We start from the raw sequence: 21,035 nt of genomic DNA, 5'->3' as shown, positions 1-21,035 counted from the left end.
GTTGGAAAAGCCTTTGAAGATAATCAAGTCCAATCCTTAACCTTACACTACCAAGCCCACCACTAAACCATGTCCTTAAGCACCACATCTACATGTCTGTTAAATATCTCCAAGGGTGGTGACTCTACCACTTCCCTGGGCAGCTGTTCCAGAGCCTGAGAACCCTCCATGGGAAGGATATTTCCAAATTGCCAATCTAAACTTCCTCTGGTGCAACTTGAGGCCCTTTCCTCTCATCCTACCACCTGTGACTTGGGAGCAAGTCTTGCCCAGTCACAGTTTCAGGTGGTTCTGGGAACTGCATGCTTGATTCAACTGGTAGATCAGAGCAATGCCCACCCTCCTTTCGGCTTAAATACGTATAATCCAGTTGCTTCCTTTTGGGTACAGGGAAGTTGCTCTGAGTTTCAATACACTTAGAAAGAACAAATCTTCAAACGCTTTTTAAACAAGTTCATGGACACTATGTCACTAACACACACCTGAATGGTGAATGCAAAAAATGCTACAAGGCTACATTACAACTCCTTTACGTGCATCAAATAACCCACAAGGAGAACATGTATGCATATCCCATGTACTTAATGCAGCATTTAGTCTTAGAATCAGATAATAGAATCATGGAATGGTTTGGGCTGGAAGAGACCTTAAATCTTATCCAGTTCCAACCCCTGCCATGGGCAGGGACACCTCCCACTGGATCAGGTTGCTCCAAGCCTTATCCAGCCTGGCCTTGAACACCTCCAGGATGAGGCATCTGCCACCCCTCTGGGCAACCTGTGCCAGTGCCTCACCACCCTCACAGGAAAACATTTCTTTCTAAGATCTCATCTAAATCTCCCCTCTTTCTGATTAAAACTGTTCCCCCTTGTCCTACCCTTGCACTCCCTGATGAAGAACCCCTTCCCAGCTTTCCTATAGCCCCCCATCTTGCAGTACACCAGCTTGAGCTATGAGTTACCTATTTAGCAGCAGGTAATAATCCAGATATTACAGTCATGATCATGTACTTCATTCCTTCTGGAGCACACATTTAGGATTCCCCCGACAAATGATTGCAAGATACTTTTCAGAATCCAATCAATTCACTGATGTGAGTTCCTGAAAACCACCATTCTGGCCACTGGAATACATCTGTTGTAATCAGACATCACCATAAATGTCCTCTATATATTCAAAAGCAAGAGGACATTCCTCTTTTCCATTATGAATGGAAGATAGCGTGTTTGGATACTTTTCACGAGTCAAAAAATACAAGTGTATCGTGAACAAGTCTAGTGTGTAGCCTGTAATGTTATCAGAACAAATATTGTTAAATGTTTGTAGGCCATGAGAGTTTGTCTTTCATGTTCTTCCCTCACTCCAATGTCTTCAGTTATCAACTGTGCATATACTGAACCAAGTACCACGTGTGCTGTTTTCAGCATAGCTGGCACCGTCTCTGGAAATCTTTTTAGATCGATACCTACTATTTATGGCAGACAGGCTATTCTTGCAGTCTTTAATTAGATCTACTCCACAGCCAGCTCTAGGCTGTTTGCAAATGTATTCCTCTTCTCTTTCAGAAGCAAACCAAAAGCCCAGCCATCCTTTAACTGAGCATCCGTCCCACAGCAAACACGGAATGGTTCACCGAGCCAGCCCTGCAGCTGAACCCAAAGGGCTTTCCCTCCTGTCCACTCTCACATTGAACCTCAAGGCAGGGAGAGCACTGCAACCAAGCAGGACTGTGCAATTGTTTCGACAGGAGCTTTGAACAAAATAGGCAGATGCTAACTGTGTTAACAGCATCTTTTTCTCATAAAGATTTCACCTCTTTTAACCATATCTGACTGCCCTGCCAGTCACAAGGCAATTAGTCATGTTTTTTGACTATGTCAATAATCGCTGCAATCAAATATTTCCATGGCTGTGAAAATACCTTGGTTTTCATCCAAACAAACAACTCCTGCCTAAGCATTTATAGTAGCACACACTGTATACCCAACTGTTATTGAATTTTCTTCTGAATTCATTAACATTAATTTTCCAGATGATTTCTTTACACAGTTCGTTTCTCCTGGTTAATAAATTTCATCCCACCACTGCATTGTGCAGCAGTGGACAAGAGCCTGGATAAAGAGTCCTTGCTGTCCAGACTGGTCCATATTTCATAGAATCATTTGGTTGGAAAAGACCTTTGAGATCATTGTGTCCAAACGTTCCTGTCTACTACTAAACCATATTCCTGACCACGTCATCTACCTGTCTTTTAAATACCTCCAGGGATGGTGACTCCACTACTTCCCTGGACAGCTGTTCCAGTACCTGATAACCCTTTCAATGAAGATTTTTTTCCTGATATCTAATCTGAAGTTCCCCTGGTGCAACTTGAGGCCATTTCCTCTCATCCTATCACTTGCGACCTGGGAGAAGAGACCAGCACCCACCTCACTACAATGTCCTTTCAGGGAGCTATAGACAGTGCTAAGGTCTCCCCTCAGCCTCCACTTCTCTAGGTTAAACAGCCCCAGTTCCCTCAGCTGCTTCTCATAAGGCTTGTTTTCCAGCCCATCCACTAGCCTCATTGCCCTTCACTGGACACGTTCCAGGACCTCAATGTCTCTCTTGTAGTCAAGGGCCCAAAACTGAAGACAGTATTCAAGATGCAGCCTCATCAGGGCCGAGTACAGGGGAACAATCCCTTCTCTGATCCTGCTGGCCACACTGTTTCTGATACACACCAGGATGACACTGGCCTTCTTGGCCGCTTCTGCACACTGCTGACTCGTATTCAGCCGGCTGTCCACCAGCACCCCCACAGAACAGACATTGTAGCAGTTACGACCTTCAGACTATGGAATCATATATCATCCAACTGATTTGAACGCTCAAAATGATAAGAAGGTAAAAGGTTAGCAAGCTGGAATACAATTGTAAACCACATGTTATTTACTTTTTAATTTTTTCACATCAGTATTACTATCAGAAATGTTACTCAGTATAAAGTGCATCTCTTTCTGCATTCAGATTGTGTCTAGCACAAAACTAAAGTAATTTACTACACAGAGCTATCAGAGAGATGACTGAGATATGAAGTATATTGCATTGTGTTAGAAGCTTGGTTTAAAATGAGTTTTAGCTTGGGAGAGTGTGTTAGATCACACATATTACACTCTGTTCCTTTCAATATATTCACAATGTATACCACCTCACAAAGATGGAATTAGGTAACAAAATCCTGTATTATTCCAGAATCTGGTCTTCTGCACCCATAAGCTTTGCATAATTCTCTACTTCAAACACTCACGATCATTTGTATTTTAGGTGCTAACAAATTCTCCCTCATTATTCACATGAACTCTGTCTTTCCTAAATATGCTCCTTTTATTTCAGGAGTCCTCATATTTCCTCATTAATCTAAATCATAGAATCACAAAATGGTTTGGGTTGGAAGGCACTTTAAAGCTCATCCATGAGCCTCCCACTGCATCAGGTTGCTCAAAGCCTCATCCAGCCTGGCCTTAAACACCTCCAGGGATGGGGCATCCGTGACTTCCCTGGTCAACCCATGCCAGTGCCTCAGCATCCTCACAGCAAAACATTTCTTCCTAAGATTTCATCTAAATGCCCTCTTTGAGCTTAAATCATTCTCTCTCATCCTATTCCTGCACTCCCTGATAAAGAGCCCCTCCCCAGCTTACCTGCAGCCCCTTTAAGTACTGGAAGGCTGCTATAAGGTCTCCTCAGAGCCTTCTCCTCTCCCAACTCTCTCAGCCTGTCCTCGTATGGGGGGTGCTCGAGCCCTCAGATGATCTTCAAGGCCTCCTCTGGACTCGCTGCAACAGGTCCATGTCCTTCCTGTGCTAAGCACTCCCTCCTTACACCATGTTCATACATAGAGATTAAAATCTTTCCTCATGCCTCCGTGGTCCCTAAATTGATATTTTGAAAGTCTTGTTTTTCAGCTTCCTTCCTAAAAACTTATATTTGGATGCCAGTACTTTCCTCCTGCCTTTTCTTATGCCTGTGGTACTGTCAAGGAGCACAACCTTTGGTTCCTCCCCAGACTTTTGGAAGCCTGAGCAAACATCTCATGACATCCACCACCTTTGCTCTCAGCATGCCTGCTGTCACCTAGGATCATGAACCCACCTCCCCTGGAAACAGAATGATTTCCAGCAGGAAGAAAATGAAAAGAAAGTTAGTGTAGATCGAAGAGAAGGTGGTAAAGGGAGAGAGGAAATACCATAGATCATGGGAAGCACTTGGAGATACGTCTTGGACTGAAATGATGTGTAGGAAAAGCCATGATCAGAAGGAAAAAGCAAGAGGAAGCTTTAACTGAATGGAAAGGAAGCATCTCTGTGACTTCTCGGAATCTGCTGTTCCCATCAGTGAGGCTCATGGTGGAGACGCAGGGATATGCACCTCCATCTCTTCTGTGGTGATAAGTTCTGCACCTCTTATCTGTGTTTTGACTCACTAACATACACAGCAGCACTTTTGTAGAACCATTAATGACAGCAGCATATTTTATCCCAATGGGGAGTCAGAGATGAATAGAGGGAGCTGGAGTCAAATATATCAGATGAGAGAACTCTCCTCCCCTTCCCTCAGAAACCACAGAAGTGTCCAAATCCCAGTCTCTGCCACCACCCAAATGTCTGCCAGCCCCTCAGGCAGAATCCCAAGTGTCCTAGGCCTCTGCATCCCATTTAGGCAGCTGTCAAGATCCTGCTGAAAAACAAACATATCATAAGGGGAAAAAAAGAAAACCAGGTGTCATTTGGACTTCCATAATATAACAAAAGCACAAATCAAACTGAAAAACCAGAAGCATGGTGATGGCTCACTCACAACTCATAGCAGAGATGGTTACGAGCAGCGGATGGGAAGCCAACGCATCAAACACAGCCTCAAAAGAAGAGCCCAAAAGAACTGTAAAACAGAGAGAAACCCAAAGAAAAAACATGATAAAAACCAACAAAACAAGAAAAAAAATAAACAGAAATTAATTAAAAAACAATTCAATATCTTATCCCCCCCCGAAACCTGGGTCTCTTGTTGAGCTGTTGCCATCTCCCAGCAACCTTTCCAGCGCTGTTTGCCTGTGCTGTATTTAGTTTTGTTCAGACACAAATTGTTGAGTGAGGCTGTGTGGTTTTTGAGCGCTCTGCAAGGCGGTGAGAGGGGTCCCTCTAGGGACCAACTTCCCCCTGCTCTCATTTCACATCTGATAGTACAGGAACCAAAGCTGAGAGCAGAGATGCGTACAGCCTAAGCACAGGTCGGTCAGTTGTATGGTTCTACCACGATTTTCCTTCCTAAAATTATACCTACACCTTCGCTTGGGTTCCCACTCCGGGCTGCTTCTGCAACCACCACCTTGCTTTCTCACCAACAATCTCCATACAATCACTGCCTTGTGAATGTCACAGCTGCCAGCTTCAGGCTTCTTCCCCTTTCCCTCAGGATTGCTGCAATGTTCCACCTAGAAATAGTGAGGTGTCTGCTGTTGGTGGTGGGATGCAGTGTGGTGGTTTAAAGAGGGCAGAATGAAAGTCAGTCCTGCTTTTAGGCCACACGAGCAGTCACTGTATCTTAAAACGTGAATCGTACAGCATGGAAACATGATGGCCACCCTGATCGGAGGCAAGAGCTAATATTATATCAGTTTAAAACTCAGATTGGTAAACTAGGAAAGCTCTCAGCTGAGAGAGACTAATTCCAACAGAAATTCAGAAATCAAATGCAGTCAGCCCCGTGGAGTTTCTTATTTGAGTCTCAATATTCCTGAAAATGTGCAAGTTCTAAGAGTTCCATGGATTTTGCACTAAATTTAGTTTTGAGAATGTTACTCAATAGTCTCCCACTATTCTTTCCAAAGCAAAAGACCCAAAGGACATGAGTTAAAATGCCATCTTTCTGTCTTTACTTCACGAGAACTCAAATTTTAGAACAAATTTTAACATCAGAAAAAACCAAGGGAACAATTTTCTTTCTGAATAGCATGTGCCAACTGTCTCATCACGTGATTCCTGTAGCAGAACTTGGGCTGGAGAGGAGGATGCTTTTCTCACATTAGAAACAGGACTAAGGATGAGTATTTTTTTATCAAAAGTTTATGCCAGCTGCAACCCTATCATTCAATTATTGTTTGATTAATAACAAGACAATTTTGGCTTCAGAGCTGCACTTCTTTTTCTTACATGCATGGTCCCATACAGAAATAAGTATCACAATATCCCCTTGGAAAGTACAAGTTTTTCACGTGCTTTAACCCAGAGCAGTGGAACCACTGAAATGGCAGTGATATGGAGAGCCTGTTAGTCACAACTCATTTGGGATTTATAGCTCATTATGCTCTCTTGTAGTCAGATAGAGAAGATGGTCCCTTTTCTGCTGAGAGGAAGAAGACCAAAGACAGTCATGCCAATCACTGAGATGTAGCAGAGCCAACTTCAGATCTGTCCACTCTTTGCACTCCTTGGAAATCATGTTTTCCTCCTCACCTCAAAGCCATTCAGTGCTTTGAGGTGCAAGTGTAAGAATATCCATGTTGGAAAAGATCCCTTTGGCATAGAATAGTTGAATATTTATTACCAAGAGAGAAGATGCGCGACAGGCACTCTGTGACCTGGCAGCAAATGTACTTACCTGATGGAAGGGAGACTTGACCTGCAATCCAACTAAACATTCACTTGCCTGGGGAGTGAAGCCCCTGTTCCCTCACCACCAGACACAGTAATAGTTTTCTGTTCCTCTTTCTGCAGTCCAGTGGGAAGAATAAGCAGAGCTTCAACAGAAACAGCATCGACCAGAAGAATGACACATTTAGAAGTACTGTATACCCTCTGCAATTCAGCAGTTAAGGCACTTGGAAACGGAAAATGGGATCTCAGTTCCCTGCAGGCATGTATGGGATTTGAGCCTGAGTTGTTCTCCTTTTCCCCCTCCCCCTTGTAGCACAAGAGCTCCAACCGGAGAGCTGGTACATAAAACAAATGACCAACAACCTGATGTAGATGATCTGAGCTCACCCTCACTGAACTTGGGCTTCCAGGGTAGGAAAGCAGAGAAAGAGGGAATTATAACAAGATACAAGAGTCCCTGCTTGCTAACAAATTTTCACATCCATCAACTGCCTTACTTTTCATACTTTTAATTTCATCTACACTGGATTTCTGTAGTAGCAACGTTTTAAAACAGAACAAGAGCTCCTTTTCAAAGTCCAAATTTGCTCCTCCAACAATGAAAGCAATGACGAGAACCTTGACATAATTTTTCTGATTATGTTTCATAACCAACCCATTCCCACATAAGTGCATTTCTATAATATACTAAATACACAATATTTTTAAAGGCACAGGTCCTACTTTTCCCTTTTCCTCATCTCCGTGTGAGCCAATGTGACTATGGTCTGCTTTCAGCCTTTCCTCCCATTACCTTTTGACAGTAAAAAGCTGGAGATGAAAATTATACCCCTTCCTAAGGAAATACAGTACTCTGAGCACCACAGCTTCACAAATTTGTTTATTCTACTGCAAAATGCTCATCTTCTATATAACATCACAGCTTTACATATATTTCAAGTACACAGGTGGCATAAAAGCTACTGAGCATCTATGTTTGAATATTTGGGGGTCTTAGGGTGTAGAAGTTAATATCCTTTATGTTATTTTATAGCTCATTTTCCAGCAAGGGGGAAACTATTTAGTAGAAAAACACATCATAGTCTCCTCTTCTAATACCTTGCTCACTGCAGCAAAGTTTATTTTTAACACTATGCGCAGACATTTGGAAAATAAATACCTTTTTTTCTCATCTGACAATTCTGCAGCCTTCCTCATGCTCATCTAAACAGGCTATGCACTGTCCTGCCTACAGCATCTTCTTTCTGCCCACTGACTCTCAGAACCGCCCTCGCACATGTACAGCATCTTCAGTGAGGCACTGCAAACTACTGCAGTGCAGTTGGAGCCACGAGGAGACCGCGAGCTGATCAATGGGCTGCAGCTGACTAAGCTAAAAAAATGCTTGCTGAGCATAAGAGCCCAGCGTCAGATCCTGCAACGGGAGAGAGACTCCAGGAAAACCACAGCTTCTCCTGTATTTTCAAATAAAGGCCAAACTGCTAAATCCTTGATCACTCCAAATTAATATTTCTGAAGCCATGGGGAATATGTTTCTAAAGACAGGATGTCACAGACAATGGAAAAAAGCAAAATGCTTTCTATACTGCACGCTAGTCACAGAACAAGCAGAACTGAACAAAATCCAATAAGGATCAAGGAGTTATTGGCTAAAATCTGACCTACGTTAGCACAGAAGACCTTTGTGACTCAGAAGATCTCTACTATACAGGCATATATTGTTCATCATATTATCTGTATAGCAATGTTTATTTCTATTCCCCCCTTCTCAGCCTTAGTTCTCCTTATCAAACACATTCTGCTTGTCCAGCTCTCTGCTATAAAAATTAATGCAAGCTGAAAATTGTGCCTTGTATGCTTGCTATAGAAGATACTTCCACAAACATCTAAAAACCCAACTTTTCAGTGCATTCCCCAGCTGCTTAGTCCTGTGGTCCTAAGATGTGCATCAACGCTGACCGATCTATACCACTGCCTGACAAGGGCTGGGTTGTACAACCAGGACATTACAGTGAATAAAACTGCACATGTCTTTATCTGAAGCATGGAAGAAGGCTCCGTGTCTGAAAGCACTTATTAACTAGAGTTTAACTAACAGGTACCCTCCATAAGCCACCTTTTCTTAAGTGGATCTCCAAGCCTTCCATGTCTGAGATACACATGAAATGTAATGAGGGCGAGTGCTGGATTTTGCACCTGAGACACTGCAGCCCTGGATGTCCATATAGACTGGGGGCGGGTGAGGCTTGAGATCAGCCCTGTGGAAAGGGATCTGGGGGTTCTCGTTGACGGCAAGTAGAACATGAGCCAGCAGTGTGCTGTGGCAGCCAAGAGGGGAACCGTGTCCTGGGGGCATCCACCACGGCACTTACAGCCGGCGAGGGAGGGGATTATCCTGCTCTGCTCTGCACTGGTGCGGCCCCACCTTGGGCACCACAGTATGAAAAGTGTGTAAAGCTACTGGAGAGTGCCCAGAAGAGAGCACCAAGTTGGTGAAGGGTTTAGAGTGGAAGCCAAATGAGGAGCGGCTGAAGTCACTTGGTCTGTACAGCCTGGAGAAGGAGAGACTGAGGGGAGATGTAGTCTGCAACTTCCTCACAAGCGGAGGAGGAGGAGCAGGAGTTGATCTCTTTTTTCTTCTTTTTTGAAGTGAGCTCTTTTAATAGCAGATAGCAAAGATGGCCTATAACCACACAATGACCCCTGGGACCACACAATGACCAACGCAAAGAGAAAGGCTCTTTGCAAGAAGACTCAGATGAGTTGAAAGTTTTCACTCAGGTACACTACAAGAACTCTACAAAGCCATCTCTATCTCATTAAGGGTCACAACAGTGATCCTAGGTTTGTCCTGTATTCCTTTCCCAGTGACTTCTAATGTTTGAGTGTTTTCTTGAAAGCCGTTGAGTACCAAGTCCACGTTTTCATGGAGCTATTCCATAACATCAAAGCCTCACTTAGCAGCAATACCTGTCAGCTCAGAGTCCACTATCATGTATGTGAAATGAGAAATTTTCTCCTTGCTTCCAAAACACACCATGAGCATCACTGTTGATCTCCACAAGATTTCACCTGCCAGTTTATAGCCTTCCCCTGTTTCATCTAGCCGATCCTTACCTTTACCAGAGAGAATCACAGAATGTCTTAAGTTAGAAGGGATCCACAAGGATCATCAAGTTAAACTTCTGTCCCCGCACAGGACAACCCCAACATTCACACCATGTGCCTGAGGGCGTTGTCCAAATACTTCTGGGATACTGTCAGGCTTGGTGCCATGACTGTTACCCTGGAAATCCTGTTCCAGCACTCCATCACCCTCTGGGTGAAGAATGCAGCACACTGTCCCGTTGCTGCTATTTAGACCAAACAGCCTCCAACCTGCATGCACGTGCTGCATCACTCTTCCAAATGCATGCTGACTACCTGTGGCAAGTGATGCCTCATGAATAAATGCATCCTTTTACTGGCTTAAATTTATCCCCTTTTTCACTGAATATCTTGTTCCTGTGTAACCAAGGATAACAGAAGCTCTCTCATTTGCTTTTCAAGATTTTGTAGTATTTTACCGACTTCTATAAAATTCCTTTTATTCATCTTCTTGCTCAAGTTATAATCACAATCTTTTAAATCCCTCTTCTACTGAGTTTGTCATTACCATCTTCTGAAAACTATTTAGATTTGCAATACCTTCTCCGAACCTAGATGGGTGGTATCTTATGCACCAACAATTGGGATCTCATCTAGATTTGTATATAAGCACTAAAAAATGTTTTGTAGCTTTCATCATCCTACTACTTAGGGACCATAAAATCACATCATTGGTTTGATACATCTCACCTGGTAACCTGCCTCCAGTCCTAAAGAAGGTGCTTCTGGATCTCCTACACGTAGGATACATGTAGTTGGGCAGGTGCAGTCCCCTTGCCTTCTGTTTAATCTGGCATGTACAATACTTATGTTTAAAAGGTGTAACGTTGGTGCTGATCCCCATGCAGCAGAACGAATACTCAAAACTCTCCTCTCCTACAGGAGTTACTGCATTTTCAGCTGACAGCAGAGTATCATGTATTTAAGCCACAGGCAGAATGGCAGTAGACTTATCGCGTTCTCTCTCATCTAAGCTTTAAAGTTTTGGACAAAATTAAGACATATGCCTTAGAAAAGGGACCTTAGGAGTATCACAGCCCTGGAGACAGCTCTGTTTACTGCAAGTAATTTTTCCACTCTCTATTTCAGTAAATATATAAGTATTTAGCACCAAAAGATGTTACAAAGGAAGGGTAATGGACCAGGAATCCTATCGCTGAGAGTGTTCCTTTGAGAAATCGGAAACTCCAGGTCAAACATACCCTGCTGAATGCAGACCACAGATCTTAACCACTATTTGCTACCCTTCAAGCCAGAAGAGTGGGGCTTAGAAGAACAGTAAAGAAATCTGCATCTCCTCTAGCAGTTTTGCCAAGCTGCCTGTCTTTTCCTTCATTTTCCTGTCCTCGCAAGTGTTTGTAAACAAAACCCTCTGGAAATAGTAGGGTTTTTTTTGCACTAGCAGTCTGTCCTGTTTACCACAATAGCTGGAGTCCCCCCTGCTAGACAGGATGCTGACTCTGATCCAAGTGCCAGAAATGCTGAGGGTAGCCAAACTAACAGCTTTCATCCAGGCCCTAAGCAGCTCTCAACAAACCATGGACACCAACTGGCTACTGGGCTAAGGCACATCTGCTGTACCTGTCCAAAAGAGTAACCATCAAAGGCCGACTTCTACAACCCTCAGAGAATTATCAAGCAATGAGACCGCTGAGAACAGCTGAGTTCCACTAATTGCTAACAGAGGGAAAAATTGTTGTTGATGTTTTCTGACACACCTTCTGGCTCCAACCATCTTCTGTCTTTATGGTGCAGTGTGGGGGATCTGGCATTATCTGGCAAGGGGCAAGCTGCAGAGGGGTGAGGCCATTTCCATGAAAGCAAATCTATGCAACAACAGCTTTTCTCCAAAGACTAGCATTTGTGCACCTAAGTTAGATCAGTTTTGTTTTCTTAGAAGCACAGAATAAATTCAGATTCAGAAAAAGACTGGATTAAGTCAAGCCAAGTGGCCCATAATTTTCCAAATGCTGAGCAATCAAGTTGAACTCTCAGATAGCCATCTTCTGTAAAAACACAAAAACCAAATACAGAGTGGTCATCAGAAACTTAGCAAGAGTAACAGCTCTCTAGGTAAAAGCTACTGCGGCAGCCTTTGAAAGAGGGCCTGAAGGACCTCTGGAGCTGATGATGGACGATCCTCATAGAATCAAAGAATGGTTTGAGTTGGAAGGGACCTTAAAAATCATCCAATCACAACCCTGCGGTGATGGGCAGGGACACCTTCCACTGGATCAGGTTACTTAAAGCCTCATCCAGCCTAGCCTTGAACACCTCCAGGGATGGGCCAGTCATGACTTTTCTGGGCAACCTGGGCCAGTGCCTCACCACCCTTACAGGAAAACATTTCTTTCTAAGATCTCATCTAAATCTCCCCTCTTTCAGCTTAAAACCATCACTCCCCATCCTATCCTTGCAGTCCCCGATAACGAGCCCCTTCCCAGCTTTCCTGTAGCTCCTTTCAGTACTGGAAGGCTGCTATAAGTTCTCCCCAGAGCCTTCTCTTCGCCAGGGTGAAGAAGCTCAACCCTCTCAGCCTGTCACCCTCACCAGCCTCTCACCCTCACAAGGGAGGTGCTCCAGCTGTCTGATCATCTTTGTGGCCTCCTCTGGACTTGCTCTAACAGATTCACATGCCTCCTGTGCTGAGGACTCCAGAATTGAATGCAGGACTCAAGAAAGAAGTGTTTAAACAATGGAACTTGAAATACAGACACAGAACATCTTTGTTTCATTGAAGCAATGAAGACATTTTGCAGAAAAACAAATGCCAGTTTTAGTCAAAACAGGCTTGAATTCTGACTGCAGGAAGGGGAAAGGACCATGGCTGCATTTTGAAAAGGCCAATATGGAGAAGCGTTATCCCCAAACACAGCAGCATTGGCAAGGAAAAACAGCGGTACACCGTGTGTGTCTTGTTAAGAATAAGATGCAGACACACTGGAGCTACTCCCATCTACAGCTAAAAAGTAAAAGCTTGAAATGTCCCACTGAAAAGACATAACAAAAAAAGAAAACACAGAAGAAATACCCTCCAGCTCTGCTCATCTGCTAAAGACACAGAATCTGCTCACTCATCCTTGCTTTCTTACCACTTCCCAACCATATCCTACACTAAAGAGTCTTTGAATTTAGCTTTCACATTGTCAATATCTTCAAAAACAATTATCTTGTAGATGGAAAATATGTGCAGGCCAAAAGGTATTAGCTGAGGATGATAAAGAGAGAGATTGTCTGAGCCCTCCCTGCTTGCGCTGTGCTCCAAAATAAATCTAGGAACACTCTGACTGATATCTAGAGTATCTGTAGCTTAACGTATCCTTATGAGTGACCCTAGATAACACAGTGCTGGTAAAAGGACTCAAGGACATGCATGCCAAGTGACGCAAGTTACGCCCTCTGCCCTTACCTCCCCTCCAAGCAGGCACACTGAAATACTACTGCTAAGAAATCTGGACGGGGGGGCAATATACACAAACCCAAAGCCAGGCAAGGGTGAGAACAGCATTACAGGTTGCAGTTCACAGAAAGCTCGGCCCCAGAGATCAGGTCAGCATCCAACTACTAGCAATTTTTGTAAGAATGCACTGACCTGGTTCCCCAGACCACAGTGAACTGAACTAGACCAGTTCTCCGAGACTACAGAAGTTACATGGCCAACATTAGGCTCATCCTCTTTCCTTGGCCTTAATGTACACAATAAGTATTCCAAGCCTGTAGAAAACATTATTATCCTAAAGCATAATAATGGGGTGGGGTGTGTGTAGGCACACACCTTGTAACACAAAAGCAAGCATCCTTTCTTAGATTCCCAAATCATTTGAAGCCACCTGCTGCTTCTTACCTTGCAGAAAATGCGGTCCAATATAATGACCAAGCAGAACAACCACAAAATAAAAAAAGTTACAAAACCCTTCCCTGCTGAAGCAGTTGCAGAAATGAAAAAAAAATTACTTAAACTCTACTTACTGGCCGGACTTCCCCAGTAGTGTTGGTATACTGACGGGCCAGCCCAAAGTCTAACATGTAGCACTTCCTGTAGGTTGAAGGTAAGCGGCCCATGGCAAAATTGGACTGGAGAAAGAAAGAAAGGAAAAAATCAATTTGGTACCAGCATCTCGGGGAAGAGTGGCCATTTGTTAACAAAACTTCATTATAAAGCCTCACACAGCTCTGGTGGGAACACAAGACAAAGTGAAGAATTTTAAGATTACAGAATCACAGAATGGTTTGGATAAGAAGGGACCTTAAAAGATCAATCAGTTCCAACCCCCCTGCCATGGGCAGGGACACCTCCCACTGGATCAGGTTGCTCAAAGCCCCATCCAACCTGGCCTGGAACGCCTCCAGGGATGGGGCATTCACCACTTCTCTGAGCAACCTATGCCAGTGCCTAATCACTCTCACAGGAAAACATTTCTTCCTAATACCTTATCTAAATGTTCCCTCTTTCAGCATAAAGAGGCTAATTAGAGAATCACTGCCACGTTAAGAAGTTCGGTTTGCAGATAAGTGATTGTGGAGTCTCAAAATAACTACAATTCACATTAGCTTAGCTAAATTTCAGCTGCTATGATAAAGAGCCATATTTAACATCACTAGCTCTGCAGTGAGAGTTCCATCACTTGCATAACAGGTTGGAATTACTGTAGACAAATGCTTCCGTTTGTAGTTCAGCTGCTAGCACGCATTATTCTGCCCTAACCCTCATCATCTCCACCCACTCTGTTTCGTACCTAAGTTTATCTCAACATTCAGATATCTAAAAAATGCTGAGTTTACTTCTTAGAATCATCAAACGGTTTATGTTGGAAGGGACCTTAAATATCATCCAGCTCCAACTTCCCTGCCATGGGCAGGGAGACCTCCCACAAGATCAGGTTGCTCAAAGCCTCATCCAACCTGACCTTGAACACCTCCAGGGATGGAGCATCCACAACTTCTCTGGACAACCTTAGTAAATGAGCTGACAAGAAGCAAGTGAAGCAGCAATTTTTTGACCCTTATCTTAAATTTGTATCATTTACCATAATTGATGGATGCTAACGGATTTGTGGCCAGTCACATTAGTGACTGATTTTCAGCTGAATACGATCAGCCAAAACCAGCCAATTTTAAAAGCAGCAAGTGATTTTTCTGAAAGGAAGATAGTCTAAGGAATGAGACAAGTAGTCAAGAGCTGCAGGAAAAAGACTGGCTTGTACAGTGAGACTTGGAATTATTGTGCCTCACCTAGACAGATGACCAACACTGTGACTGAATTTCCAACACTAGAAGCTGTGCTCCAATCTTTTTTGGAAATTGCTTAGAAAAGATCAAGAGGACTATTTAGTTACGTCAAATACATGAAACAACTTTTATTCAAGTGATGGTTCATAGAACAAGACATCCTTTCTGAACTCCTTTTATAGTAATAATCAGTTGGACTCCAAATGATTGTTCAAAATTAGGTTGCTTTGTCATGTGATATGGCTGGTACAAGTATGCCTGCAGCTACTACCCATCATGGAGCAGCCTCTGCTGATAGAAACTAGTTTGCTACGCACTTAAAGAATGACAATACTGTATCACTAATCTATACTTACAGAAGATAGCCAATGTATCCGACACTGGGAGTGTGCAAGGAGGACTAAATGCCTCCACTGAGATCTGCCTCTATTCAGACTGTCTTTATTGACTCAGACACAGACAAGCAGACACACACTAAAAAGAAAATTTCCAAACCAACATACAGGCTTGATGTCACGATGCAGGAATCCCACCGAGTGAATGGCTTCTATTGATTCCAAAATCTGTTTCCCTAATCGCAGCGTTGTGCTCAGAGTGAAAGTCCCTCGAGGCTGACTCCTTCTGAGATCTGCAAGATTCCGGCCCTGAAAAAAAAATCAATAAAACACTTGAACCATCACAGTAAAGCATAGTATTTAACAGCTGCAGGTTCTAACACGCATCCCTAAAAAACCCAAAAATGCTTATCAGATAGGATCTCATCTTATAGCTGCTATTATTTCTTGTATGTGATCCTCCAATACCTCATTTTAAGGGATGTATTTGCTGCTAAGAAGACACCAGACCACTATCTTGGGAAATTAGCTATGTACTATCTGGGATATGGGGACAGCATGGACAGCAGTGCCTGAGACTGTATGAACCCAGCATCTCCTTACTCTGAAACCCAGACTACATAGAGGCTGATTTGAACAACTTTGACTGTTCTTGGGGCTGCCTAAAGATTAAAGGAGTACAGATATGATAAATAGGTCATGAAGCCACTATGCACTACAGCTCACAGAAGCAGTTTCATCAGAAAGTCCCTAGCACACAACTGCCTGGCTCAATCTCAAATCAGTATTGTTGTGGCAATGCTACAACAAGTCGTCTATCCAAAGAATCAGACCCAAAATCAGGAAAGGAGGATTCTTCCACTGACATAAAAAACACCTATTAAAAAAATCAGTGATTTACCTCTAGTTAATTAAATTTCTGGGAGGAAAAAAGTCTACTGTATCTGCATGAAAATAAAGGAGAACAGACTGAAAACCAGAGGAATCAATGTTCTTTGATCTCTGTCATAGCAGTTTTGTCTATCCCACTTTAGATTTGTAAAGAGAAAGAAGGTGTTAAAATGGGTATATTCTATGGCAGAGTACCCCTCTAATCCACAGAACTAATCCATTTATCAACTGACCAAAACCATTAGGAATAAGAGTTTGCTGTTTCAGAGAACATGCATCATGAGCAAAAGTTATAGGGACATACTGCTTATCACTATACTATAGAATCTCTTGATGCTCTTCAAAACAGAAGATAAACAAAAGACTCTAAACATTTGATGAGAAAACAGAGATTGCTCTCCAAACCGGTGAAATGAAATCTATTCATCCACCTACTTCACAGAACCCTAAAAGGGCTTGGGTTGGAAGGGACCTTAATAATCATCCATTTCCAACCCCCCTGCAATGGCAGGGACACCTCCTGCTGCATCAGGTTGCTCACCACAATCTCCCCTCTTTCAGCTTAAAACCATGCTGCATTGTCCTATGCCTGCGCTCCCTGATAAAAAGCCCTCCCCAGATTTCCTGTAGCCCCCTTTTATTACTGGAAGGATGCCATAGGGTCTCCCCGGAGCCTTCTCTTCTCTAGGCTGATTTGCAGATGTTAAAGGGCCACCTGCAATGAGCTCTTCCAGTCCATGACTACTTTCTCAAAATTGGTTTGACCCATGCTTTACCTCATAGTAACCCTTAACCAGCCACACTTGACACACGTCAGCAAATACGGATATCCAACCCACAGCAACCAGCCCAGGTTTGCTTCTTAGCATGGACAAAATAAGACTAAGCTGCTTCTCTAGTGCTTATCATTTTTAATTTCTGTGACAGTTTACTAGAGGCAATACAGTTGCCTCGTTGTTATCCTGAAAGATCCAAGTTATTGCATTGACAGCAGATCCCTCTTTCCACTGTAAAGTGATTCCTTGGACACCAACTCTCCTATCCAACAGCAATAGGGAAAGGCAGGTTGTTTTCAGAGCTGCACGCTGAAATGTGCCATAATTTTCCCGAGTTGGTTTGGGAGATTGTTTCAGACACCTGCTCCCCAGAAACAACCCAAGGCATGTGAATATCCAATGTTGCCCCCAGGAAAAGACAGAAAATGAGCATTATTTTTCAAATAAACACCATCAGAGAAGATGAAAAGGCAATGAGATGCAAAGCTTAGAGTGGAAGCCTCAGTCCCAGTGACTGAAGAGACAGAACTGCAGTACACAACAGTCAGAGGGACACAAGATAAACTACATCTCAGCAGACTGTGAAGTTGAAGGAGAATTTTTGCCTGAAGAGTGATGGTGAAAAACTTGCTAATGCTTTAAGTATCAAAGTCTTCATTTGCAAATAATGAAACGACTTTTAGCTCTGTCTACTCTACAAGCTCAGCTATGTAGCCAGGAACAGCCTAGGAAGTTAGAGATTCTGTGCAGAGAGATTTTCCAAAGTATAATCATCTCCATCAGGCTGTTAAGGACAGGATTGGGGGGTTAGAAACATTGTTGTTCCATGGGCTCCAGAGCAGCCCTTTCAAGAATCATATTCACTCACATGCTGCAGCAACAGCCAGGGTTGGTTAGAGAGCAAAAGATTCTTTCTGTCCACAACAACTGATGCGTAAAAGGCAAAGGCAAGCACCAGGAATTTACTGGTTTTATACATGCACCTCATGAAGTAGAACTGCACTTCAAAAGAATCAGAAGTTTATTTCAAAGAAGCATCAGGGTCTGCTGGTGTCTGTTTTACTTCATTCACCATTCACTAATTAAAAATAACCTTCCAATTTATGTGGCAGCTCACTTCTCATTACTTAGTGCTTTGCCATTGTCACTTTCCTTCATTACATTTATCATCCAAATTATACATAAAGAAACACATTGTGAGCTGTAAGCTCTTCAGGGGAAGGGTACACTTGTATTGTATAATTACATAGTGCTTTGCATACCAAAGCCCTGATCATACAAGCTGCAAGAGAGAGAGGACAAGTTCCCTGTGAACTCTTATGTCAGGTGCTGAAATAGGCCAACTTCAAAGGCAGAAAGAAAAACCTTTAGTTTGAAAGTATTAGCCTCCAGCCAGGGACAATCTCCCTCTCCTTAAAGGCCTTTCTTCTGTGTGGTTTTGGCTCAGCCATCTCTTCCCACTCATTCCCCTCCAACTCTTTCTCCCGTGGCTGTATGATGTAAAAGAAAGCTGCTTCTGTGAAAAAGAAAGCTGCTTTCATGACAGTGCCACTAGATCTGTGCTCTGAAGATCTAGCTATTTCTGTTTTCTCGGTGAAGATTCATGCTGAACCATGCAGAAGTCCCTGGAGCTCCTGCTGTTACTGTGGCTTAGCAGACACCTATGTAAGACTTCAGCTGATTAACTCTGATAAGAATCACAGAATCGTAGAATGCTCTGAGTTAGAAGGGACCTTTACAGGACATCCAGTCCACCCTTGCTGCAGAAGCGGGTACACCTTCCACTGGATCAGGTTGCTCAGGGGCCCATCCAATCTAACCCTGAATGTTTCCAGGGATGAGATCTCTGCTACCTCCCTGAACAACTAGTTCCAGTGTTTCACCACAGTCATTGTAAAAAAAGTCTTCCTTATATCCAGTCTAAATCTCCCTCTTTTAGTTCAAAACCATTACTCCTTGTCCTGTCACAGCAAAAAGGTCTGTCCCCAGCTTTCCTGTAGCACCCTTTAAATACTGGAAGGCTGTTCTAAGGTGTCCCTGCAGCCTTCTCTTCTCCAGGTTGAACAAGGCCAACTCTCTCAGCCTGTCCTTGTAAGGCAGGTTCTTCAGCCCTCGGATCATCTTCACGGTTTCATCTGGACTCGCTCTAACAGATCCATGTCCTTCCTGTGCTGAGGACTCGAGAACTGAACACAGGACTCCAGGTAAGAGTAGCTGGCTGTCTAGCTGTACAGTGACCGTGTGCCAGCTACCTAAGGATTTGCCCATATTGACTTCATATCAGCAGTGTTCAATGGGAGAAAACACTTTCACAGGAGAATCCAAGCTACTGCTGAGTTTGGTGGACATGGGGGAGCCAGAGATCACTCCTCTTCATAGAGAAGGCTGTTCTGCTGGTGTGACACCACTGGCTCTCACAGCAGTCTGAGATCTGATACAAGACATATATTTGGAACGCTCCATCACAGAGCTCAGCAGGAGATATTTCCAGCAGCTGCCATGGGTAGTTCCTGCAAGCATTCGAAACTGAGTTTTCCCCAGATAACTGACAGAAAGCAGAGCTATGAAATACCTTCGCGCATCCTGACAACTAGAGCTATCCCGAGAGATATCACAGCAACATCAGCCCTTCTCACTGTCTCCCACTCGACCCACTTCCCATGTACAGGAAGGTTTCTACACCAGTGCTTGGCTTTATTCCCTCACCGTAAATCCTTTCCAGGGAAGGGGGGAAAGGGAAAGCACAGAACTCACCTGGAGCTGCATGACCACATAATTAAATTTCTCATTCCTTCCACAGCCAATAAATCTGCAAACATGATCCTTCCCTGAAAAGAAACAAAACCACACTGAATGTAACATTAAGATAACAACTCTGTAATCATGATTTTTAGAAAAATTATTTCTGAATGAGAGTTCATAACCATAAGTGGCATCAGGCAGGGAGTTTTGCAGAACAGGCTGGTTTTGTTTCTGCTTCCCAGTCTCGTAGCTCAGGAGAGTAATGACACTCAATAAGAAGACTGCCTGTGAAATCAGGAAATCAGTGCCAAGGATCCTCAAATCCTCCAAGTGACACAGGGCACAAGTGACAGTGTGACAAACCATAGTTATACCAATACCAACGTAGAATTATGGAGTCATTAAGGTTGGAAAAGACCTCTAAGATGATACAGGCCAACCGTTAGCCCAACACCACTGTGCCTACTAAACCATGTCCTGAAGTGCCATATCTGCACATTTTGTGAATCCCTCCAGGGATGGAGACTCCACCCCTTTCCTGGGCTCTTCCAGAACTTCACCACTCTTTCAGTAACTAATTTTTTCTAATATCCAATCTAAACCTCCTCTGGCACAACCTGAAGCCATTTCCTCTCAGCCTATGACTTGTTACCTGGGAGAAGAGACCAGCACCACCTCGCTACAATCTCCTTTCTGGCAGTTGTAGAGAGCGAGTAGGTCTCCTCCTCAGCCACCTCTTCTCCAGGCTATATAAACCCAGTTGTCTCAGCTGTTCCTTATAGAACTTGTTCTACAAATCCTTTGCCAACTCCTCTGGACACGCTCCAGCATCTTGATGTCCTTGTACTGAGGGGCCAAAAACTGAACACAGGATTTGAGGTGTGGCCTCACCAGTGTCATTTAAGCACGCTCATTACACTAACTTTACTCAGTAAATGTTGACTTTCATGCACCACCACTACACTTGCCTATCAGCTTTGCTTACCCTACAAGAGCTAAATTAATGTCACTTCAACACAGATGAACCTTGACTTTAACAGTCAGAAACATCTGGAAAAGAAAGATAATTACGGAAAAACTCCATTGAAATGTTAAAGCAATTTCCGAATAAAAGAAGGAAATAAACCTGGGCAATTTCATGTCAAGTTCTGGTATGCTGTTAGAAGTACGAACTACAAAACCGACCAGCCACTCTACAACACTCAAGGTCATTCTACAGAAAGAAGGTATTATTTTACCAAAATAGTGGTGAAGCATTGGAAGAGGCTGCCTAGGGAAGT

General features: G+C 43.4%; 1 protein-coding gene across 6 annotated transcripts in view; it reads right to left on the bottom strand.

Moving 5' to 3' along the window:
* The window catches only part of TTBK1 (tau tubulin kinase 1), a 116,044-nt gene that overhangs the window by 53,796 nt on the left and 41,213 nt on the right, over positions 1 to 21,035 (bottom strand). For 5 of the 6 annotated variants that reach the window (XM_054061895.1, XM_054061894.1, XM_054061896.1 and 2 more), the window contains 3 exons: positions 19,768 to 19,841; positions 15,515 to 15,655; positions 13,752 to 13,856 (listed from right to left, as the gene is read on the bottom strand). In XM_054061895.1, coding sequence (XP_053917870.1) covers positions 13,752 to 13,856; positions 15,515 to 15,655; positions 19,768 to 19,841 — 320 coding nt within the window. Of the gene's footprint in view, positions 1 to 4,839; positions 4,921 to 5,034; positions 5,071 to 13,751; positions 13,857 to 15,514; positions 15,656 to 19,767; positions 19,842 to 21,035 lie in introns of those variants that run through there. The other variant, XM_054061897.1, reaches the window with a different exon arrangement.

This window comes from Cuculus canorus, chromosome 3, assembly GCF_017976375.1.
Source record: "Cuculus canorus isolate bCucCan1 chromosome 3, bCucCan1.pri, whole genome shotgun sequence".
In the NCBI taxonomy this organism is placed as follows: domain Eukaryota; kingdom Metazoa; phylum Chordata; class Aves; order Cuculiformes; family Cuculidae; genus Cuculus; species Cuculus canorus.
Note: the sequence above shows the minus strand (reverse complement) of the source record. Positions and strands in the feature narration are given on the sequence as shown.